The sequence below is a fragment of the Manis pentadactyla genome, chromosome 5 (genome assembly GCF_030020395.1).
Source record: "Manis pentadactyla isolate mManPen7 chromosome 5, mManPen7.hap1, whole genome shotgun sequence".
Classification (NCBI taxonomy): Eukaryota; Metazoa; Chordata; class Mammalia; order Pholidota; family Manidae; genus Manis; species Manis pentadactyla.
Window position 1 is genome coordinate 90,734,954 of NC_080023.1, and position 25,913 is coordinate 90,760,866.

General features: G+C 38.0%; 1 protein-coding gene across 2 annotated transcripts in view; it reads left to right on the forward strand.

The window, feature by feature from the left end:
• Positions 1-25,913, forward strand: part of SGMS2 (sphingomyelin synthase 2) — an 89,938-nt gene that overhangs the window by 46,978 nt on the left and 17,047 nt on the right. For both annotated transcript variants that reach the window (XM_036920936.2, XM_036920935.2), the window contains exon 2: positions 23,547-24,237. In XM_036920936.2, the coding sequence (XP_036776831.1) occupies positions 23,783-24,237 (455 nt within the window). In that variant the 5' untranslated portion in view covers positions 23,547-23,782. The remainder of the gene's footprint in view (positions 1-23,546; positions 24,238-25,913) is intronic.

The following is a 25,913-nucleotide window of genomic DNA, read 5'->3' on the forward strand; positions in this document are numbered from 1 at the left end:
TTCCTTGTATTTCTTTATTTTGTCTGATTGCCGTGGCTAGAACCTCCAGTACTATGTTAAATAACAGTGGAGAGAGTGGGCATCCCTGTCTAGTTCCCGATCTCAGTGGAAATGCTTTCAGCTTCTCGCTGTTCAATATAATGTTGGCTGTGGGTTTATCATAGATGGCCTTTATTATGTTGAGGTACTTGCCCTCTATTCCCATTTTGCTGAGAGTTTTTAACATGAATGGATGTTGAACTTTGTCAAATGCTTTTTCAGCATCTATGGAGATGATCATGTGGTTTTTGTCTTTCTTTTTGTTGATGTGGTGGATGATGTTGATGGACTTTCGAATGTTGTACCATCCTTGCATCCCTGGGATGAATCCCACTTGGTCATGGTGTATGATCCTTTTGATGTATTTTTGAATTCGGTTTGCTAATATTTTGTTGAGTATTTTTGCATCTACGTTCATCAGGGATATTGGTCTATAGTTTTCTTTTTTGGTGGGGTCTTTGCCTGGTTTTTGTATTAGGGTGATGTTAGCTTCATAGAATGAGTTTGGGAGTATCCTCTCCTCCTCTATTTTTTGGAAAACTTTAAGGAGAATGGGTATTATGTCTTCCCTGTATGTCTGATAAAATTCCGAGGTAAATCCATCTGGCCCGGGGGTTTTGTTCTTTGGTAGTTTTTTGATTACCGCTTCAATTTTGTTGCTGGTAATTATTCTGTTTAGATTTTCTGTTTCTTCCTGGGTCAATCTTGGAAGGTTATATTTTTCTAGGAAGTTGTCCATTTCTCCTAGGTTTCCCAGCTTGTTAGCATATAGGTTTTCATAGTATTCTCCAATAATTCTTTGCATTTCCGTGGGGTCCGTCGTGATTTTTCCTTTCTCGTTTCTGATACTGTTGATTTGTGTTGACTCTCTTTTCTTCTTAATAAGTCTGGCTAGAGGCTTATCGATTTTGTTTATTTTCTCGAAGAACCAGCTTGGTTTCATTGATTTTTGCTATTGTTTTATTCTTCTCAATTTTATTTATTTCTTCTCTGATCTTTATTATGTCCCTCCTTCTGCTGACCTTAGGCCTCATCTGTTCTTCTTCTTCCAATTTCGATAATTGTGACATTAGACCATTCATTTGGGATTGTTCTTCCTTTTTTAAATACGCTTGGATTGCTATATACTTTCCTCTTAAGACTGCTTTTGCTGTGTCCCACAGAAGTTGGGGCTTAGTGTTGTTGTTGTCATTTGTTTCCATATATTGCTGGATCTCCATTTTGATTTGGTCATTGATCCATTGATTATTTAGGAGCGTGTTGTTAAGCCTCCATGTGTTTGTGAGCCTCTTTGCTTTCTTTGTACAGTTTATTTCTAGTTTTATGCCTTTGTGGTCTGAAAAGTTGGTTGGTAGGATTTCAATCTTTTGGAATTTACTGAGGCTCTTTTTGTGGCCTAGTATGTGGTCTATTCTGGAGAATGTTCCATGTGCACTTGAGAAGAATGTATATCCCAGTGCTTTTGGATGTAGAGTTCTATAGATGTCTATTAGGTCCATCTGCTCTACTGTGTTGTTCAGTGCTTCCGTGTCCTTACTTATTTTCTGCCCAGTGGATCTATCCTTTGGGGTGAGTGGTGTGTTGAAGTCTCCTAGAATGAATGCATTGCAGTCTATATCCCCCTTTAGTTCTGTTAGTATTTGTTTCACATATGCTGGTGCTCCTGTGTTGGGTGCATATATATTTAGAATGGTTATATCCTCTTGTTTGACTGAGCCCTTTATCATTATGTAGTGTCCTTCTTTATCTCTTGTTACTTTCTTTGTTTTGAAGTCTATTTTGTCTGATATTAGTACCGCAACCCCTGCTTTCTTCTCACTGTTGTTTGCTTGAAATATGTTTTTCCATCCGTTGACTTTTAGTCTGTACATGTCTTTGGGTTTGAGGTGAGTTTCTTGTAAGCAGCATATAGATGGGTCTTGCTTTTTTATCCATTCTGTTACTCTGTGTCTTTTGATTGGTGCATTCAACCCATTAACATTTAGGGTGACTATTGAAAGATATGTACTTATTGCCATTGCAGGCTTTAAATTCGTGGTTACCAAAGGTTCAAGGTTAGCCTCTTTAGTATCTTACTGCCTAACTCAGCTTGCTTATTGAGCTGTTATATACACTATCTGGAGATTCTTTTCTTCTCTCCCTTCTTGTTCCTCCTCCTCGATTCTTCATATGTTGGGTGTTTTGTGCTGTGCTCTTTCTAGGAGTGCTCCCATCTAGAGCAGTCCCTGTAAGATGTTCTGTAGAGGTGGTTTGTGGAAAGCAAATTCCCTCAGCTTTTGTTTGTCTGGGAATTGTTTAATCCCATCGTCATATTTGAATGATAGTCGTGCTGGATACAGTATCCTTGGTTCAAGGCCCTTCTGTTTCATTGTATTAAATATATCATGCCATTCTCTTCTGGCCTGTAGGGTTTCTGTTGAGAAATCTGACGTTAGCCTGATGGGTTTCCCTTTATAGGTGACCTTTTTCTCTCTAGCTGCCTTTAACACTCTTTCCTTGTCCTTGATCTTTGCCATTTTAATTATTATGTGTCTTGGTCTTGCCCTTTTTGGATCCTTTCTGTTGGGGGTTCTGTGTATTTCCGTGGTCTGTTCGATTACTTCCTCCCCCAGTGTGGGGAAGTTTTCAGCAATTATTTCTTCTAAGATACTTTCCATCTCTTTTCCTCTCTCTTCTTCTTCTGGGACCCCTATAATACGGATATTGTTCCTTTTGGATTGGTCACACAGTTCTCTTAATATTGTTTCATTCCTGGAGATCCTTTTGTCTCTCTCTCTGTCAGCTTCTATGCGTTCCTGTTCTCTGATTTCAATTCCATCAATGGCCTCTTGCATCCTATCCATTCTGCTTATAAACCCTTCCAGAGTTTGTTTCATTTCTGCAATCTCCTTTCTGGCATCTGTGATCTCCTTCCGGACTTCATCCCATTTCTCTTGCGTATCTCTCTGCATCTCTGATTCTTATTTTGAATTCTTTTTCAGGGAGACTGGTTAGGTCTGTCTCCTTCTCTGGTGTTGTCTCTGTGATCTTTGTCTGCCTGTAGCTTTGCCTTTTCATGGTGATAGGAATAGTCTGCAGAACTGGGACGAGTGACGGCTGGAAGGACTTCCTTTCTTGTTGGTTTGTGGCTCTCCTCTCCTGGGAGAACAGCGGCCTCTAGTGGCTTGTGCTGGGCAGCTGCGCGCAGTCAGGGTTTCTGCTTCCTGCCCAGCTGCTATGGAGTTAATCTCCGCTGTTGCTGTGGGCGTGGCCTGGCTCGGGCAGCTACTCCAAAATGGTGGAGTCGCGTTGGAGCAGGAGCTGCTGGGAGGCTATTTATCTCCGTAAGGGGCCTCCCTGCTCCCTGCAGCCCAGGGCTTAGGGTGCCCAGAGATCCCGGATTCCCTACCTCTGGATTAAGTGACCCGCCCTGCCCCTTTAAGACTTCCAAAAAGCACCCGCCAAAACAAAACAACGCCCACCAAAAAAAAGAAAAAAAATTTTTTTAATTAAAAAAAAAAAAAAAGGTGGTCGTTCGTTTTTCTTTATTCTCCGGTGCCAGCCTCAGGCCTCTGCTCACCGGTCTTTCTGCCCTGTTTCCCTAGTATTGGGGTCCTTATCCCTTTAAAACTCCCAAAAAGCGCTCGCCAAAACAGAACAGCAAAAAAGCAAAAAAAAAAAATGGTCGCGCGCTTTTCTCATGCCCTCAGTCGTCCAGCCTCCAGTGCCTGCTCACTGTTCTTGCTGCCCTGTTTTCCTAGTATCGAGCGCCCTGCACTCTGGCCCGAATGGCTGGGGCTGGGTGTTCGGCAGTCCTGTGCTCCGTCTCCCTCCCGCTCTGCCTGTTCTTCTCCCGCCGGGAGCTGGGGGTAGGGGCGCTCGGCTCCCGCGGGGCCGGGGCTTGTATCTTACCCCCTTCGCGAGGCGCTGGGTTCTCTCAGGTGCGGATGTGGTCTGGATATTGTCCTGTGTCCTCTGGTCTTTATTCTGGGAAGGGTTGTCTTTGTTATATTTTCCTAGATATATGTTGTTTTGGGAGGAGATTTCCGCTGCTCTACTCACGCCGCCATCTTCTGCCCCTCTCTAACCAGTCTATTTTTTATAATAACTAAGATTGAATGATATTGTGGCAGCCATTGTTCTTAGTGTTTTATACATAGTACTTCATTTAATTTTCATTGCAACCTTATGAGATAGCTACTAATAACTACATTTTGAGACATAGAAAGTTTAGCAATTGGCTAGAATATGGTAGAACTAGAATTTGAATTCAGGTAATCTCTTCTCATAGGCTGAGCTCTTAGCCACTCTGCTTTCCTGGGTTACATGGTAACATCTCACTGGTGCCACAGAAAATTGGCTGCATGGCCATCCTGCCCAAAGCAATTTACATATTCACTGCATTCATGGCATTTTTCAATGAACTAGAGCAAATAATCCTAAAATTTATATGGAACCATAAAAGACCCCAAATAGCCAAAGCAATCTTGAGAAATAATAAAGCTGGGCTGGTGTCACACTCCCTAATTTCAAGCTATACTACAAAGCTACAGTAATTAAAACAGTATGGTACTGACACAAGAACAGACCCATAGATCAATGGAACAGAATAGAAAGCCCAGATATAAACCCACACATATGTGGTCAATTAATATACGTCAAAGGAGCCATGAATATAAAATGGAAAAAAGACAGTCTTTTCAATAAATGGTGCTGGGAAAACTGGACAGCTATATGTAAGAGAATGAAATTAGATCACTGTCTTATACTATATACAAAAGGGAACTCAAAATGGATTAAAGACTTAAATGTAAGACAGGAAACCATAAAACTCTTAGAAGAAAACATAGGCAAGAATCTCATGAACATCATCATGAGAAATTTCTGGATACATCTCCCCAGGCAAGGGAAGCAAAACCAAAAATAAACAATGGGACTACATCAAACTGAAAAGCTTCTGCACAGCAAAGGAAACCCTCAGAAAGACAACTACCATATGGAAGGAGATATTTGCAAATGATATATCCAATAAGGGGCTAACATTCAAAATAGGTAAAGAACTCATACAATTCAACACCAAAAAAATTAATAATCCAATTAAAAAATGGGCAGAGGAACTGAACAGACATTTTTCTAAAGAAGACTTACAAAGAGCTAACAGACATGAGAATAAATGCTCAATATCACTAATCATCAGGGAAATGTAAATCAAAACCATAATGAGGTATCGTCTTATACCAGTCATAATGACCACCATCCAAAACACAAGAAATAACAAGTGTTGGTAAGGATGTGGAGAAATGGGAACCTTCTTACACTGGTGGTAATAAATTGGTCCAGCCACTGTGGAAACAATATGGACATTCCTCAAAAAACTAAGCACTGTATGACCTAGCAATTCCACTTCTGAGAATTTACCCAAAGAAAACAAAATCACTAATTCAAAAAGACATATGTACATATATGTTCACTGCGGCATTATATACAATAGCAAAGATATGGAAGCAACCCAAATGCCCATTGATAGATGAATGGATAAAGAGGATGTGGTGTGAGACAACATGGTTGGGCCTAGAGGGTATTATTCTAAGTGATATAAGTCAGACAGAAAAAGACAAATACCATATGATCTCACTTATATGTGGAATCTAAAAAGCAAACAAACAAAAAAAATAGACCCACAAATATGGACCACAGACTGTTGGTTACCATAGGAAAGGGGGTAGAGGATGGGTGAAGTAGGTGAAGGGCATAAAGAGGTACAAACTGCAAGTTGTAAAATAAGTTAGACATTCGAGTGGAAATACAACATAAAGAATACAACCAATAATATTGTAATATCTTAGTATTATAATTGGGTAACTTTTTGTGGCAAACATCTAGTAATGTATGTAATTATTGAGTCAACATAATACTGCATATCAAATTTATTGCAATAAAAAAAGTTAAAAAATATATTGAAAACCAAAAAAAAAAAAAAGAACCTTGTACATTACCCTTGGGTAGAGGGATGACTTGATTGTTTTCTCTGCTGAGTATAAGAAATACTTATCTCCTTGGTTTCTAAGTGTTAGGAATCGTAATCATTATAAAACACTAAACTGAGCACATCACTCTCTGATCTCATTATCTTGAGGGCAAAATCCAAATATATAACAAGCTTACCAGGCACTTCAAGGACCAGCCTTTACCCATTTCAGCCAAGCTGACTTTCCTTTTGTTCCCACACATACAAACTACGTTTTCCTTTGCTCCATAAGGCCTTTGCACATACTGTTACTCTGCCTTCAGTAACCCCACCCCACCTTGCTTGATTCCTCATCATCCTTCAGTCTGAGTTGAGAGGCCCTTTCTTCAGGAAGCCTTCCCTGAACTTCCTGACCTAGGGGGTGGGAGTGAGGGATGCCTTGGCAATATGTTCCTATAGAGTCTGGATTTTAACTATCCAGTTATCTGCCCCACACCCCCATATTATAGTTATTTGTTTCCCCAGCTAGATGACAAATTCTGTGACAGCAGGGATAAGGTCTGTCCAGTTCACCTGCCCATAACACTCACATATCTAGGTGAAAGTTAAATAAGGTTTCTAAATATGAGGCAAAAGAAGTGGTAACATAGCACAAATGCAAGGAACTGTTTGTTGTCAGAGGTGAGGCTCTACTCCTATGTAATTACTAGAAATTTCCATAATTATGGAAACACATATTCTTTTATTACTGAAACTTGTCTTAAGTGGGTAGTCAGCAACAAATTCATAAGCTTAAATCCTAAACTTTCTGCTGCCCATTTCACTTCCCAAGACTAAACTCCATTTTGGGGAATCTGAAGAATGGAGCTTTGTATCCCCAGTTATATGCACAAACTCAAACATTTTTTAGGGCTGAAGTGGGTTCACTTATCAACTATGAGCCTGACATTGGGAGAACCTGCTTTGGACATGGTTAAGAACTTAGAAATACTTTGGAGAGCAATTCACCCCCATACTGCTTGCCAGTAGTAATTGTAACCTGCAGTTAGCCAGTTCTAGGTAATGAGAGTATCCTTTTCTTAAATCTGCTATGGAATTTGTCTGGTGGACTTCAAGAATTTTTTAGACCTGGGAAGATTTTTTTTTCCCCCTAAAACATGCCTTTCAAAATGAAAGTATTTTTGAGAAGAAGAAAGTTGTAACATATGTTTAAGATGAAAATCTTTGCAAAGTAAATTTGTATACCCCTTTTATAGCTGTCAAGAGCAACGTAAAGTTGATATCATGAGACTTTTAATAGTACCTGTAGATATCAGACATACTGGAACCCCTATGTTAGGATGAATATTATTTGATGAAGGGAAGAAAAAAGAAAACTTTCCAAATTGTATTTGTATCCTTCAGTCCGTAAGCATTAAATAAATTTAGGATTTAAGACTTTCCCCCTAAGAGTAGAGGTAACATTTGGGCACATCCTTAGGTCTTGCTTTCTGTGTCTATATCAGGCATGGCTGAAAAGGACATAAACCCTATCTGGTATGTGTTTGTGTGGCTTTTCTTAAACCAGTCTTCTCCCTTTAAATACTTAGTGCATAAAAATAGCTAAGAAAAATGGTAGATCCATAGAATATTAGGGGACTAATAATATTAGTGGAGAACTGACATGAAATGCAAGCTGAGCACATGCACTAACTTGAGTTTGAAGACAAAGATGAGCGAGGTGACCTTAGGCCAACTGTGCCATCTGTTTATATTCATGATGGCATCAGAGGGTGAACCTCCTTCAAGTCTGAAGCTACTTATATTGTGGTCATCAGTTCTTTCAGGTAAAAAGTTAAGTATTTAAGTGTACATTTTTCCTGGCCTGTAATGTGGCCCACCAAGTGAGTCAACCCTCTGGTTGCCTGGAAAAAATTCTTTCTTGACTGTGAGGTCAGAATGAGTGACTCAGTGCTGTTAAGGAATGTTATATTAACTGAATTCATGAGACAGCTAGTTTGTGTAGGGATGGCAAATAACTTCCATAATAGCATATAATTCCAATTCACTTTATATGTAAGAATCCTATAATTTTAAAGTTTTTCTTCAGGACTCAGTAGGAATAAATATGTAGCCTATATTTGAGCTACCAGGATCTGTTGATTCTATGCACAACATACTACCTCTTGAACTCCCTGACTTAAGAATTGAAGGAACCTGTACAGTAGTGACATGGGAAAGAACAGTGTGAAAGTTAAGCATGAAATTAGTAGTCTAGTGCTAGGAGGAGGTTGTGCTGAATAAATATCTGCCCTGTGTCTGCTCATACCTGTGCCTGAATCACCTTCCTCCTGCCTAACACAGACAGGTTACTAGGCAACGGGAGTGATTCAGACAATCTGAACACCTCACCACAGTGAAATGTCCTTCTGCAATATTTCTAGGAAATGGCCCTCTTTAGTCACTGGGGAGTGGTGTAAACATTCACACTGACCCAGAGCTAGCAGCCATGTGGGGAAGGTGGGGCCAGCTAATACTGGAAAGGAAGTCACTTCACAGAGCAAACACTGATTGTTACCTGCTGGTAACTATGGGGAGGAGGGGAGGGAAAGGTGAAATCTCTCCCTGGAAGGACTCATGGAAAGGAAATCCTTTGCTTTCAGTGGGAAAAAAGCATTCCTAAATGTAAAAAATTAGACCAAGACTTCAGAAAAATCACAACATAGCATGGGGGCTAGGAGCATGAACTCTGGAACCAGATTACCTGGATTCAAATCCCACGTCTGCCCACTCGCTAGATTTCTGTGTTTCACTTCTTCATGGGTCACATGGAGGTAATAATGGTACCTACCCCATAAAGTGGTCATGCTTATTAACATGTTAGTATTTGAGAAGCACCGAGTCCATTATCATAAGCCTGGGGAAGTGCCATCATGCTCTCTACCTTCCCTCCACACAATTCCCTAAGATGTGGAAACAGAATTGTGGAAAAAGGAAGGAAAAGCCAAAGATAGGAGGGAGCTTTTCAAGGATTCATCTATTCTTTGATCATTTTAAGAACTGCAGTGATACAGGGAAGGCAGTATAGCACAGAGAAGACAAGTACTGACTGTCGCATCTTACTATGCTGATGGACAGTGACTGCAGTGGGGTATGGGTTGTGGGGGGACTCTACTATATGGGTGAATGTAGTAACCACATTGTTTTTTTGTGAAACCTTCATAAGAGTGTATATCAATGATTAATAAAAAAAGGACTACGTGATAGAAATTAGAATTATGGCATCTTAAACCTCTCTAAAGTTTTCAGATTATGTAGTTTGAAAGTTTTTGATATATTGAAAAACTACATCTAGATTATGCAGGGGTGGGGGTGCAGAGACTGCTTGGGGACTTCCAGGGTTATCTGTAATGTTCTGAAGCTATAAGTGGGTTTTTGCTTTATTGGTTTTTATACCTTATATTCCCCTTTTAATATAAGATACATTGTAACAAAAAATGCAATCACACAATGTAAACCACTGTTAAGTTGGCTGAAATTTGGGGGCCTTGTGTCACATAATGCAGACACATTATAACTCATTTAGAAAAAGGAAGGTACCTGAGGTTCCTTGGAGAAGAATGAGATACATTCAGTCTTTAAGTGTGTGAGCTGACATACTCAGTCGCAGCCATTCTAGTGCCTCTGGGTGCTAGGCCCTGGGCTGGTGGCCAGCACACCAACCCGAGTGAGACCAGGGCTGCCGTTGCACCTCCTCGCCCACCTTGCAAAAGCCCTGTGGAGGCCAAACAGTGCAAAACTCGTGCTGAGGGAACATAATGGGAGGATCGTAGGTAAGGCGGAATCGCTCCAGCATTCAATCCCACTCTGATCTTTTGAGAGTTCTAACGCCCATTTAAAATTTGTTGTGGCTATTGATATGTTTGGACTAACTCCTGCCGTTTGCAAGTAATGGTGTTTGTGACCTGAACTGAGCAGAGTTAAGTAGGTAGATGAGGGATTAAAATGGACAGGACCTGGGGTGATTGTCCAGGAACAGAGGGCTTTTAAAACTGAGATGATAGTAAGATTTTATTTACCTTATAAATAAACTCCCCAGATGGAATTTAATCTTTTCCTTTAAAGATGCCCCCCACCAACCCTAATGCTTTTGACATTTTTAAGATGTGCCTCTAACATAGAACTAGAATGTCATTTTGTGGTTTCAGTGCAAACTTCAGAAGTGGGCTGCCAATCTCCTCTTATGTTTATTGCTACACATCATGCTATAGGAGATATGATAAAAGCAAAACAAAACTAAACTAAAAAACCCAAAATCAGAACATGAAAACTGCTAGGCTGTTATTTCAATTTTTTTTTAATATAGGGTTTTTTTATAGCACATGTATGTTTAAAAAAATTTCAAGTGATTATTTATAGTCAAATACTTTTATTTATATAAGGTCATCGATGGAAATTGGATTTAATGGAAATAAGAATAAATATGGAATTATATCTTTTTAGCTTCCTGATGCTAATTGAACATTGTTACTGTATTTCCTGACTACCTCTTGGCCCGACGTTCAGGTTTAGAGACAGTGCTTTTAATCATCCTGTTTTTCTAAACTTGCTTCACTCTGCAGAAAGCAGTGCTCTTCTTAGTTTGCTCCCAAGGATAGATCAGTGCTAAATTGAATAGGATAACTACTTCAAAGATTTCTATTCACTATTGATTATAGAGCTTGGTGTTTTTAAAGGCTATTTTTTTTAAAAAAGGACTACTCTACTTTTTGAAACTTTTATTTTTGGTTTTCATCTATATACCTAGACTTATAAAATTCCTGTCCAAGCTTTATATAAAACCAGTCTTTCTTTCCCCCACATTTTATGGTTATTATTTGAATTCCATTTCATTTTTACTTCTATATGGTATATGGTTTTACTAAACTTCAAATATTATTTCAGGGTTTTCTCTAATTTTTAAATGTTTTCATTGCTCCTTGGCCTTTAATTCACTTCTGGTTGGAAAGGGCAGGGAAGTTACTTAATCAAAAATCCTTTGAGGAGAGGAGCCAGATTTTTCTTCTACCTTCCTTAGCGATTAAAGCCAAATTTTGCACAGATCGGAAGGCCAGAAATAATTCTGTCTTCTATGTTGGCTGTTCATTCATTTGCCTTACTTTCTAGGCTTTGACCAATGAGTGTAACAGTTACTTCGTATTTAAACCTCCAGTATTGCTTATCTTGAGCTTGGTCACTCTGATTCATTAAACTCAGAGCACAGTTTTTAAAATTGTCTTTATCTGTAGTTTCTATCCTACTTAAGATAAAATTTCTGTGTCAAAAGTGAAATTAAATTCCAGATCCTTATTAGATATTTGATAGTTTTAATTTTTCTGTCCCCACATAATGTCTGTTTTTATTTTTCTTGTGTTTATAATATTGCATTGTTAAACCTTTACTTAAAAGTGTCCTGTGAGTCAAATATTTCATAGAAGACAGCACTGGGTTGATCAATTAAATAAAAGTCCATCACAACTAGCACAATTAGAATTATACACGTATGCATTATTTTGTTCTATTAGAAATGGAAAAGAATTCAAAGGCAAAAATCTGTAATTGAGTAATAAATCAGTCCTCAGCCTTTTCTTGCAGGTAAACCTGACAGAAAATATTATAATTTAGTACAATTAAGTCTCTTTTTGAAAGTTGACATTACAGGGAGACTAATTTAATTGTACGTATATTTCAAGTTAGGGCTGTAACATCCAAATAGTTATTAGTGTATCAGGCTTTCTCAATAATGTAGACTTGTCCAAAATACATTTTAGACATGTATTTTTTCTTGGAGTTAATTGATACTGAGTGAAGACATGAAATAAAGAGATTTCAGTTGATACATGCATCTCTGAAAGGCAACAGCTATACATAGCTATACATGGTTTCTGATAGTTTTAGCTGTAAAATAATATGCTTATAATGAACATATTTTCCAGTGCAGACTATACACCAGTGTAGGAAGGAAAAAAAATCTCATGTTCTAGCACTTGAACAGTCATTCTTTCAGTGTACTTGTGCTCCGACTTTTCTGTACATGCATTTTTTACATACTTGAAATTATATGAAATAAAATACCTTTTTAAAAACAGAAACACATTCTCCCAGTACTGTTATAGGTAAAATATCCCTTAGCTGTTTCCTGATCATAAGAATGATTAATGTGGAAAATTAGCAAATACAATCTAGAATAAAGAAAAAGTTAAAACCACCCATAAATTCATCAAGCAATATGAATATTTGGTATATTCAGACTTTTCTCTCTATATATTTAAGATCTTTACACTGTTGAAATCATACTTTCTTCATCATTAAAATCTGAAACATAATTTTGTAAAACTATTTGAAAATACTTTTGTATCTAGATACATGGTTGAATACTTTCACCACAAAAAATAGCTGGAGAAAATAGGAAAGTACAAAAGAAAATAAAAATGATAGGTAAATCCTTCCACCAGCATTAATACCTGATACTCCTTTTGGTGTATTTATGAACTTGGTTTTATAAAATGCATACATTTACACTTTTTTAAAGGTAAGAATATGGTGTTGCTTTTAAACAGTAAGTTTAATGTATTTCATGGATGCTTCAAAATGTCTGCTGTAGACATATACATGTATTCCGTGAATTTTAATGTATTTTATAAATGCATCTAAATGTCTCCCATGGACATTTAGATTGTTTGAATGTTTCACCAAATATAATTTTGTATAGTGTTTTTCTGTATGTAAGACATGTTCCAAAACAAATTCTCAGTAGTTGGGTTACTATGTCAAGAGGTATAAGCATTTTTAAAGCTCATCACATGCTTTAAAAGAGACAGATTTTCAAAACAAATATACCAACTTATGATCCTAGCAGTAATTCATTGTAGTTTCTATGATTCTTTCCAATTACAGCTTAATTTATATTTTAATGGACTTTGTTTCAAGGTAACTTTCTAGTGTTCTTATCCATGGTGACAATAGGGTAAGAAGCTTGTATGTTCACCTGTCAATGAGACATTCTGTAGGATCTTTTTACTACTAGGAATGGGGGACATTTAGTCACAGGAATTCTTTTGCCTAAGATTTGTCAGAGGAGGTGTAAGGAACATCACCTCAAATAGAAAGTAAGAAAATGAGTTCTGGCTATGAAACCAACTTTTTCCACTGCCTCTATTTCCTTTCCTGCCCAGGCTCAACTCACCCCATGGATCTCCCCCAAAATATTATTCTCTGTACCCCTTATCTCTTCCTGTGTTTTCTCAGTGACACTTGAGGGTGGACCTCATGGGTTAGGCTCCTAAAATCACCTGCCCTTAACACAAAGAATGTGACAAGGGAAAAATGACTTAATGTGCAAGAGAGCCGAGGCCTCGCGTGGACACCATGAGTGAATAAATAACCATACTTATAATGTACTTGCTGTATTATTTATATATAATTTATTTATATTTAATATCATTACATATTGTTTACATATAATAGCAGTTTCTGACTTTTTTTTATATTTCTCATGCTAAATGAATTTTAATTGTTGTTGCTTACTATTGCTATGGTAGCAATGATTCAGTGTCCCCAGACTTCAAGCGCCCGGTCATTGTGGAACAGCACCTAGCCCTCATCCCTACCACAGTTCAGTTTTCCATCCAGATACTGGGGGCTTTCCTGGTTTTGATGACAAGGACTAATGCTTGCCTCTAGTGCCTCTCTGCCCTCCCCAAGCTATAGGCCCCCCTGTCAGAGCACGTGTTTTACTTTGGGCATCTAAGAACCATTTAAGTGCAGCTCTCATGTCTCTACTTGTCCATGTTTATTCTCTTTTAAAGCTTCCTTGTAAAACTTTTATTCTTATTCTGCTATCCCCCCTTTTTTTTTCCCCCAAACTCTTTTCCCACTTTTTCTAGTCTCCTTGAGGGACAGCTTGGGTTATGTTGGAATTAAGTTTCTCATGTTACGGTATTCCTAAAAGAAATTAAAATAAGTTGTGTATCCTGTTCTAGCTTTTTGCTTAAGGAAAACAGGCAATTGGCTAAGGATCACTATGTAATTTTTGATGAGCAAACATCCATTTTATGATCACTATTATACCAACAGCCACCTGTGCTTTGTGGTGGAGTGTTCGGGCTCCATACAGAGGACATTGTAGTAGAGTAGCAAAAAAAAACACATTTGTTTATTAGAAACTTTTCTTTGCAACTCTGTGAAGAAATGCAGTTGGTCACAAAAGGAAATAAGAGTCTTGACTGAGCTGTTCTCCCTGTTTTGAGAGAAATGAATCAAAACATTTTGATACACACACAGCTGAAGGTTCCTGGATCATTTGTTCTTGCTAAAGACATTGGGATTTAGTTCTAAAACTCATCTCCCCTAGCAGAGTGTATGTCTGATGGCAATCATTCTGAATATTTACTCAGCCACTAATATTTCCTAAAACAATATTTAAATACTATGATGTAAAACAAAATTTCTTTAGTTCCTTCAAATGTAATTTTTTAAATATGCAAACTTGTAAAAATTATAGAAATGGACACTTTGTGACAGTTTTTCTTTTCCTCAATCTGTTAGGATAAGTGAAAATTCAATAGACAAATATATTTATATTTCAGATCCTAATATAACAGTCACTTGCATTCATTAAAATTGTTAAAATAACACTGTTAGAATCAGGATTTTAATTTTAGATTACTCTTATTGCCTTTCCCCCATGTGGGCCATCTCTTGTGTTGGGGTATCTGGATCCTTCTTCATAGACCCAACTTTAGGAAACATAAATTATCATTATTAGATTATTTGTGGAAACCAAAGTCTAGATTAGGAGCATTGGGCAAAAAAGTGCTTTTGAGAAACAAATAATTTTTTTAAATACAATTTAGTATAAATTCTGAGAGAAATTACAGCCGAATATAGTGACCTTAATGGCTTTGGAGAAGGTATTACTTTTTATAGCCTCATACCATTTGAAAGCAATGGCTTACTCATTCAGCCAGTAGTGCAAAAGAACATTTTTTGTAGTTGGCATAAAAAGATGAGAAATGTCTGTGGAGACCTCCTGGTCTTCCAGGAACTCTTCTTGTTTTTTTTCTTTCTTTAAAGTGAAAACCACGCTCTCTCTTGGGGAACCCAGATGGGCCACAGCACAGGACTTTAAATCACAGAGCTGTGCAGTCTTCATGCACTCTACGAACCTTTGTCCTCTACCAAGGCCTGTGTAACACCACACCTAAATGCAACAAGCAGATGAGATTAACCTACTGATGGTGCCTTCTTCATAAATTTTTATTGTTTAATATTTGCTATAAGGAAGTGCTTCCCTGAGTGTCTCGGTGTATTAAGCTAGTTCTTTAACTTGTTTAGTTGGAACAGAGCACCAAAGAGAAATAGGAGAACCAGTAACCCACTGTATTTTAAATGCGTATAAAATGTCTAATTCAAACTTTAGACCTCTACGAGGAACTGCGGTAGCGTGTGTCTGGGTGTCACTCAGGCGGCAGCACTGGGGCTGAGGAAGCTTCCCGGGCTGAGGCCTCTGCCCTCTGCTGTAAGCACAGCCATACTAACCGTGCACCTGGCTCACAGGGTTTCTCCCTCCTGTCATCTTGCCTTTGCCTCCACACTGGAGCAGGATTATTGAGCTCCTTTCTGTCGATTCTTGCTTAAAGGAGATTTCACTCAAATCTCAAAGTGGTAATACTCTCTTTTAATGCTCTAGTAAATAGCAAGCAAAGTTTCAAGATATCACCTTTAAATACCCATTTCAGTAACTTGTAAACATTTTTCCATGCAAACATTTTTTGAAATTGAAAAAATTATACACATAGTTTGGTCACCACATAGTCCAGAGAAATCAATGGGTATGTTTCTAAACAATCTAAAGGTCAGGGAATAAAGGAGCTTTATGAAAGTAGATAATTAATTGTTTTTTAATGAACTGTTCTTTTTCCCTTCTCATTTCATCTCCTGGTTTTCCTAGAATAAAATATTATGCTTTCAGATCTAAAAGAATTTTTTTGTTGATGAGGAAACATACTGTTGACTTCAATTACTTACTTAGAATAAGATCTCTAATATCATTTTTAAAATGGTATGTGGTTTGCAGAGTTTAATGTTAAGCTGTTAGACCCAGCTTCTGTTTTTCTCTTTCTTAGACTGGCAACTGCTCTTAGGAGAAAACATAAGCTCCAATATCAGGCTTAAATATCGTTTAAAAATGTTAAATGGAGTGTTTTCTATGGTTTCCAGAAACCGCTCACTTGAAAAGGTAATCTATACAGGCTCCTGGTTCAGAGTAATAAGTATAAAAACCTAAGGGAATCAGTTTCTAGGTATATAAATCTTTGGGGTATACAAGGAAAGCTAGGAATGTAGAAGCAGATAATTATCAGTGTTGTTCAGTTAGGCTGTTAGATTTAACTTTCTGATAAAGCTCCCAGGGTGTTTATACCAAACAAGTGCTGGCTGCTTTTGTTTGACCATTAAACATGTAGCAGGTCATGCTAGTTTCCTGGGAAGATTCTAGTGACCAAGCATCTGTCCTGTAAGGTTTCTCAGGTAAGAGTACAAATGTCTTGGAGTTTTTTTTTTTTTTTTTTTTTTTTTTAAATTTATTTATGTATTTATTTATTTTGTTATCATTAATCTACAATTACATGAAGAACATTATGTTTACTAGGCTCCCCCCTTCACCAAGTCCCCCCCACATACCCCATTACAGTCACTGTCCATCAGCATAGTAAGATGTAGAATCACTTCTTGTCTTCTCTGTGTTTAAATTACAAGGGATTTATTTTGCTCACCTGCTAAAACAGATAAGCATTTTCACACAAAGACAAGCCTTCAACCCAACTTCTTCTAGGAGGTCACGGTTGTATTTTACATAATTGGCTGTAAGTGCAGAAAGGAGGAGTGGAAAGTAGAAAATTCAGGTCTAATTCTTCTGCTAAACACAGAAAACACCAAGATAAAGGAGGAAGAAATCACCAGGGGAGTCCTCCTCCCTGCCTCCATCCTCCAGAATTTTCTCAAAATAAGCTTTCCTGGAAGTATCGGGATTGGAAGGGGGACAGGGTATGGGTTAAGTATAAACCAGCCTTTGGGAATAATGCATGATGTGTCCCCTGCTCCACCCCTTAATTCTGAGAACCTCTGATGTATATCCCAAAGGAAATTTAAAGGATTATTTTAGATATTCCATAGTCTTTGACCTTGTTTCCAGCCCTCTTCCACCTTCAGATTCCCAGTCAGCTGGCAGGTCTGTCATTCTGTCTACCTGTTTAACCTACCTAATCTGTCTGTCTGATCTGCTTCTCTATCACTCACTCACTCACTCACACCATTCATTTATGCATTCCTGCACCTCACCACATGTTCCACACTGTCCCACAGAGCACTGACTTGTGTTTCCTGTGGTTCACCCATCTACAATTCTTCAGCTCCCATGGAGAGCTGCTGTCCCTTTACCCCCTGGGCAGCACTTTTGTCTTTCCAAAATATACTGGAATCAGATCTGATCACTGGAATTCTCCAGCCAGCAATAAGAAGTTTAGCAGTTAAGAAATAGAAGCCAGGTTTTAAAACATCCAATGGAACATTTTGCAAGTCTAATTTTAGTTAAGGAACTTTACTCTATCAAACTTAGTCAAGTCAGACAAAGTTGATACAGGCCAAGTACTATTCCACCCTCTCATTATGCTGCACTGTGAAATCCTACCAGTCCCACAATTTTTGTTTTTCAAATTTGCTCAGGCTAATATTTGCTCTGTGTAAATAAGTATTCATTTCAACAGGTATTAAAATATCTACCTCACCACAGTGACTGAATATTTTTAGTGAGAAAGAAAACAGATGATCTTTTTTTCTTATAATCCAGCTCTTAGTAAATTTTGATGACTTCTACTAGAGAAAATCCATCTATCTTTGGTCACTTCATATTTATGTAGTTACAAGGTTTTTTTTGGAGCATAGTTTACACAGATTTTGTTAAACAGTTTGCTTTTCATTGGCTGGTTCTCTGATCTTGTCTGTAGAAAATTTAGAAATGTAAGTTATTTCAGAATCACTTCTAAAGAGGTGAGAAGCATTCAGCTGTCAAGTACTACACTGTAAAGAGATGAGTGAGCCTGGGACATGGTCACAAAGCTTGGGATAGTCCTTGGTTTTCTAGTTTTTCAGAAACAACTTATCCCAATGGGCTGCATCTTTTTTTAATAGCTTGATGGTATTATAACTTACATACTATAAAATTCACTTGTTTTAAGGGTACAATGAAATGATTTTTAGTAAACAAAGAACTGTGCAACCATCATTATGAATTTTAGAACATTTCCATCACCCCCCCAAAAAAACTTCCAGCCTATTTGCAGTCACTCTCCATTCCCACCTGCAGCCCCAGGCTACAGGGTACAGAATTAATGTTTTCCAATCTACCTTAACATGCAATAGTAAATAAGTACCAGAAACCCAAATGTCTGCCCTTTACCCAAGTACATCTCTCCCAAAGTTCAGAAGTACAGTCACTGGTAGCTGCTTTTTCAATTCTAAATCTTTCATATTTAGGGAAAAAAAACTTTTCCCCAATCCATTCTTATAATAGTTATCACCAAACTATCTCAGAAGCCTGCCCATTTCCCTAAGTTAAATCTGTCACACCTATACAGATGTGGGACCTAGTCAGAGTATAAAAGCATAATGGTCCGGTGAGGACTCTTTCCCATGTGACTTTTGTGGGAAAAATATCTCATGAAATATACATGGTAATGTTTAGTAAGCAGTGGATCTTTTCAGTTTTCAAGAACTTGTTAGTACACATATTTAGCAAATTTCATGGGTACTTCTAAATAGAATCCCCTGACACGTAAGGTGACCTTGTATCTGTAAGCATTTTAGATTTTTATTAGCAAGGTAAGTTCTACGACTTTTAATAAGGAAAAGATAAGGTGTGTTGGTCTGAAAAAACTGTATGGGTATGAAATTTCTTAGCTGAACTGATCCTGTTAACATGAAGTGATATACATATGTTATAAATGTAATATGGTGGTTTCTTAGTAACAGTACCTACAATTAATGGCAGATACAGGTAACAGGAAATACTTGAACAGGCTTCTTCTCCCCACCCCGACAAGCAGGGTGATTGTATATTAGTTTTCTTCTAAGTTTATATGAATTTTTGCAAAATTACAAAGATTAAAAAGTGTAATGTTATCTAGAGGACTTTCCTATGTCTCTTTCTCTCTCTCTCTTTTTTAAAGTTACATTTGTCTCTTAATCTTTTTCACTGACTACTGTTGATCTAAGTGTAGTGTGCCGTCAAGAGCAGGGACTCCAGAGGTCCAATTCTTGGCTCAGCTCTGGACTCTGCTACTTGTCTGTCTGAACTTGAGCATCTCACTTCATCTCAGTTTAAACCATTTCCTAGGGTTGTTATGAGGGTTAATTAGATAACTCACAAAACACAGTACTTGTCCCATAAATAACATTTGCTGAGAACTATGATTTTGTGGCTGTTTTTTTCTCAGTTTGACTTTGTAAGGGCTTTGGGGCAACAACTGCCTTTTCTTTTTAAGGTCTGAGAAAGCTTTTGTGTCTGTTAAGGAACTTACCAAGGGTTTGTTTCCAGTGATTTTTCAACAATAAGATTGTTTCAAGACCTAGTTTTTCTTAAACCCTTAAGCTCAATGTATAAATTTCTTTTATTCGTAATTCCAACTTGCAAATGTTAGGAACACATTTTCTTTGATCAGTGTTTAACTTCTACAAAAGATTACATCTTTTTAAACATTAAAATCCATATACAAACTTAGATAAGTCTACTTAATTTTTAAACTATATTTATATATGTAAGACATCTAACCTCCTTAATCACTGCAGAAGCACAAGCAGGCCAACATACAATCTGGCTAGCAAAGCATTTCGAAGCCCTTCGACAGGGCTCGTGTCTATGCTCCATCTCCACTGCAGGATATGGACAGTGAGCCTCGGGTCAGGACTGCTGTAGAAGATGTGTCATGAGTTTCACACTTGTCCCTTTTCGTATAGGGTTGAATATCTGCCATGGCCCCTTCCCTTTTTTAAATCATGACCTCTGATATAAATTATTGAGCTCCTATATCTCCTATTCAGATCTAAGTTTGTACATAACTGAATACTGCATCCTTCTTATGTAGTATTTGCATGCTTGTCTTGTAGTTTTGCAGTTAATATATCAAAACATAGTAAGGTAATTGAAATTTATTTACCTAATCCCCTGTTGTTGGCTATTAGCGTATGTCCAGTCTCATAAATAGCTGTATCGAAAGCGTGCTTGTAAAAGTATTTTGTTTATGTCCTATTTCCTTTGGATAAATTTGTAAAACAGAATAACTAGGTGCCATTACCCCAATATTAGTTACGTAATGTAATCTACCTACTGTTGCAGACCTGCTGCTGCTCCCATTTTTATTGCCTGCTGAACTTTAGAATGATTTTACCAGATTACAAGAAAAATTCTATTGGGATTACTAAGAGAAAATGACTAAGGTTATATATTAAAATGGTGGCATCAAACTCTATATAGTATAATAGAGGTGATAGAAATAAAACAAAGAGGCAAAATGATGTATTTTCTTGTAATTGACAAAGAGATTCTAATGTTCCTTAAGGGATGAAAAGAGGAGCAAGAGTGGAAGACTTTTTCCACTCGATGTTAGAACACATCACACAGCTAACAGTGATAATGGCACAGAAAGAAGGTAGCTGTATAACTTCCTATTCTGACTATTGAATACTTTCTCCCCCACAAGTCAAGAGGACAGAATTTTACCAAATGCCTTTTTTACTTCACTCAAGATGATCGTACCTCTTTTTTCTACATATGGTTAATGGGAAATCATTTCCTAATTTGAAATCTTCCTTGCATTTCTGGATAAGTCACACTTGGTTCAAAAAAATACTAACAGAATAGTATCAGTGCACTAAAAGTTTCAGAGTTTTGCACTCATCTTCAAAGGAAGATTAGTCTATAGAAATCTTTAACTTTTAAAATATTATCTGAGTTAACTTCTAGTACTTGCAGTGTAAGAGGATTTGGAAAGCCTTCCATCTGCTTTGTGCTCTGGTATGGTACCCTAAACAAGTGATGTAATGGATTGCCATCCACTGAAAGGCATGATTGTGGCTGTTCTCACTCTCTCAGATACTTACTGGTAAGAAAAGATCACCACATGCATGAGTATGTTGTAATCATCATCTTGATGACAAACACTGAGTCCCAAGATTGGTTGACACATGATGAATGTGCTTTGTATATTTAATCTTCTTAATGAAATCCCAGGGAAAATATCAATCCTGCCACTAATGACAATAAAGTGCCCTTACTCCCAGGAGCACAAAGCTCTTCACGATTAATTATTTCAGTCATCCTCACCGTCGTCCCATGAGGTGAGTGGCAGAGTGCTTATGCTTAAAAAAAAAATAACTAATTGGATTTTCTCCTGTTCTATATTCTATGTTCTAGAACTGGGAGGCTACCTTATAAAGACCATCTGTATGTCTGCTGGTGGACCTGGGTTTCAAAGTCATGAGCTGCTGTCACATATGAACAGCAGGCTAGGAGCACATATGGAGTAGAAACGTTGGAGGGAGTTTGGATGGTAGCTCATCAAGATGCCCTGAGCAGGTTGGCCTAGAGTAGCACAGAGGCAAAGCCTGAGCCAGGGCTCTGGTGCCTCTGTTGAAGTGCTAATAATCCATGGTGCTAAGTGTTTCTTTTTGAAAATATCTCACTGAGGCACCTCTTCCCTGTACGTACTCTTCCTCCAACCTTGTGCTAGAGTACTACAGAGAGTATCTGCCCATCCTGTCTTCCAGAGAGGGGGCACTGGGCCCTTCTCATCCTTCTCTCATGTATTAGTTAGTGGCTGGGAGCTTTTCACAGGGACAAGAGAAAGGTGAGATGTCTGAGATTCTCACTTAATACCTCTTAGCCAGCCTCGACCCTCCAGTGACCCTGTTGCTCTCCAGCCAGCTTCCCTCAGGCTGTTGCTTCCCTAGAAATGGGCAGGGTCTCTGTGGACCCATCTTGTCCAGGGAGCAGGGATCTGACTGAAGCTACATCTGGTCTAGCGATTCCTCATCCTTCTTCCCTTTACAGCGTGCCACCCAGTCTTCTCCAACAGTGTCATCCATTCAGTTCTGTCTTCAGTTGGACTATAAGCTCTTGGGGTGAATATTCTGGCCAGGTGTTTGGGTTCTTTTTAACCCCCTTTAATTGCTCCTGCATACCCCCCAGTGCTGGGGTGTTTAGATGCACAATAAACACTTGTGGTTAATCTGTTTTCCTCATAACTGTCAAGTAGTGCCTGTAGATACTGACTGCACCATTTTAACTTCTTTTCCTTTTTCTTTTATTAAATAAAGGCTTAGCTTTTTTTAATAGCTAAGGAAAAACCACATCGAGTTTTTCCTCCTCTTTTTTTCCTGAAGTTACCCTGAAAGGAAGAACTTCAAAATGTGAAGAATTATGCTTAAGTTGTGCAGTGTACTCAGGGTGGGGACTAATTACAAGGTTTAAAAACCTTTTTAGGTGGGTAGGTTCTGTACCATGACTAAAATATTGCTTTCCTAAATTGAGAACAGCTGCGGCCATGTTGCCAGCAAGTATAAAAGAGTTAGTGACAGTGCCCTGTGTCATGAAGAAGTCTTTGCTCTCTGGAGCTGGTGGATCTTTAAGCCAAAGGCACCCCTTCCTCATTGGTGTTGTGGTGGGTAAGTGCCCTGAGCTGCCCCTCTGGGGGCCAGTTTCTATTGTTTGGTACAGAAATTGTACCGGCTGCATCAAAATGGCGTCAGTTACTAATTTACTATGTCAGTTGTAAATTATCTTTCAAGTAACAGGGAGAATCTGTTGCCTAAAGGAGATGTAGCTAAGGCTTTGTGTATCTTCTCACTGTGTTATTTTGAAGGCTGTCAGTGTGCATGTATATAGTGTGCATCTCTGAATACAAAAGGCGGGGCTACTTTAAATACCTTGAATGTGTGGTTCTTGAATCTTCTGAAAAATGGTCGCTAAAAGAGACTCCAGTTTTTTAATGAGAAATTATAAAATTGACTGTTTTGACAAATGCAGAGAGTAACAATTATTCAGTGCATGTAAGCAACTTGTCACTGTTTTTTATTGTTTCTTTAAGCTTCATAGAAATGATGCAGCCTTAGAAAGGAATGATGTGCTCTCTGGGGAGGTTCTGGCTTATGATGACTTCATGGTTAGCAATGAGTAATCATGTCTGATAAACTGTTTGCAAGGTTGTGTCCTGAATTTTATTTCAAAAAAATTTTAAAGGAATTGATCATTAAAATGTTCCTATTTTCACTGACATCAGCTCAAAGAAAGGGACAAGCATTCTAAGATAAAACAATTCAATATTTTACAAATAAACTCTGTCTCAGCAGCTTTAACTATGTTCTGACAATGTATTTATAAAAGAAATAACTTTGGTATTTGTTTCCTTATTTTGATAATGTTTTTGTGTTAGATGGTTGACAGTTAAACAAGCACAGATCTGAATATAGTTTTGTTTTGTTTTTACAGGTGGGAGAGTAACATCTTTGGGGAAAAGAAAACAGCTTTCTTTACTGGAAGTGGTGAATGTACAGCGGATAACTGCGTGGGAGGAACAGCAATCAGATGACCACCTTCTACTTCTGTGCTAGCAAACAATCAGTTGTAAGAGTCCATGTTGATCTTGGAAGCATTAAAAAAAGTTAAGTTCCCACAAAGAACAAGAACTTTACCATCTCCTTTTTGATCTCAAGACTGGAGAGACAATGGATGTCATAGAGACAGCAAAACTTGAAGAACATATGGAAAATCAAACCAGTGATCCTACAAACACTTACACAAGACCTGCTGAAACTGTTGAAGAAGAAAACAAAAATGGCAACGGGAAACCAAAGAGCTTATCCAATGGGTTGCGAAAGGGCACCAAAAAGTACCCAGACTACATCCAAATTGCTATGCCCACTGACTCAAGGAACAAATTTCCCCTCGAGTGGTGGAAAACAGGCATTGCCTTCGTGTACGCTCTCTTCAACCTCGTTCTGACCACTGTCATGATCACAGTTGTACACGAGAGGGTCCCTCCCAAGGAGCTCAGCCCTCCGCTCCCAGACAAGTTTTTTGATTACATTGATCGGGTGAAATGGGCATTTTCTGTATCAGAAATAAATGGGATTATATTAGTTGGATTATGGATCACCCAGTGGCTGTTTCTGAGATACAAGTAAGTCTAATTTTGGGGGGTTTGCCATTAGCTTGTATTTAAGTGAGTAGATGTGTAAATGAAATTACCTTTCTCAGTTTTATCTGATAAATTCAGTCTTATCCAGGCATTTAGCAAAAGAAGTAATAGAAAAGTCCACTACATTAAATAAATCCAGTGACTAGTCAGTAAGCAATTTTGGAGCAACCGCGTGAAAGTAGCATCTATGTAGGAAAGTGCAGAAGTACCACGGTGGGTGATTCAGAGTTTATGAATTTAAGGTGCAGTTCCTGATTTCAAGCAATTTGGTGCTGTGGTATTTGCATGATAAATCAAGAGGTTGGAAAGGAATAACATTCACTTCATCATGCTTGTGTTATTTTAGGCTTCTGACAAGTGGGGAATGGAGGAGGCCAGGAAGCTTCTCTCGCCGTTCCTCATGATGGGATGACTGTATTATAGGTCTGTGGTCAATAGCATGCTTTGAGGGTTGCTTATAAGGAGTTCTCAAGTTTTACATTTCTTTTCCTTTTGCCTTTGAGCAATGCAGTCCCAAGAGTTTAAGAACCTGAATTTAGAAATGGGTCTGTGCGGTTTAGGTTTTAGATTTCTAAAGTAACTGTGTCCTCTGGTATCCCTGTGGCACCACAAAGGAGCCCTTAGTTCCTGGTTTCATTCTCTCCATTTGGAATTGGAGGACTCAGTAAATAGCAAGCCAGGTACTTTAGCTTTGACACTTAAAAATAGGACATAGCTCTGAAGTAGTTATTTTGGCTTCCTTGTGAAGTCTGACCCCCTAGTTCATAGCAAATTAGCCTCTTCAACTTTTCTTTTCACTCCCTTCATCATTAAGATGCCTGTTTTCTACTAAGATTCTAGTAATTAATCACTAAAATATAAGTTTGGTCAAAACATTGCCCACAGGCTGCAGCTTTTGAAAATGTACGCTTAGTCGATACAATGCAAAACTTCAAACAGGATTTCAGCATTTAAATCAATCTTATCTTCACTAAAGAGTTCCCCAAATGTATGTTTGCAATTTTGAAAACTTATTCCATAAACCAAAGTCATTCCTAAGCATTTTCCTTAATACATGTAAGTAAAAGACATAGCTATCAATTCTTTTATTTGGAAGAGCTTTTTGCTGCTGATGTAGTTAGTAATGACGTGCTTTATGCTAAAAGGAAGCAATGTATTTGTTGAACCTTAATGCTTTCTTTTTAGCATCTGGAATTGACACTGAATATAAGAGAGGCTGCTTGGGCCAAAGATGTTTGCTTTCTCCTTTAATTTAGAGCAAAGTTTTATTCACATATGTGTGAAAGAGAAATTTTCCAGGGTCTGGTTAAGTAGTTGGCTTCCACCCTGAAGTACAGTTCTGATTTCTTTGAATAATTGTCTAGAGAATTGTTACCTGCCTATCCATTACCTTGGATTTTATCATGTCAAAACTTGTGGTCACACAGCTGGCCACACATTTTAATATCTCTTGTTTTGGTCACAACTCATCATCAAACACTTGGAGAAATCACACTGATTTTCCTTTTTCCTTTTGAAGTAGCACTGTATCTTATATCTCAGTATCTAATGGAATAATTTTTATAGCCTATTTTAAACATCCTAGCTGAATGAGAAATCCTGCTTGCTTGTTCTCTCTCTTTTAAAAGCAACTTCAAAACTATGAAAAAAAGTCATTA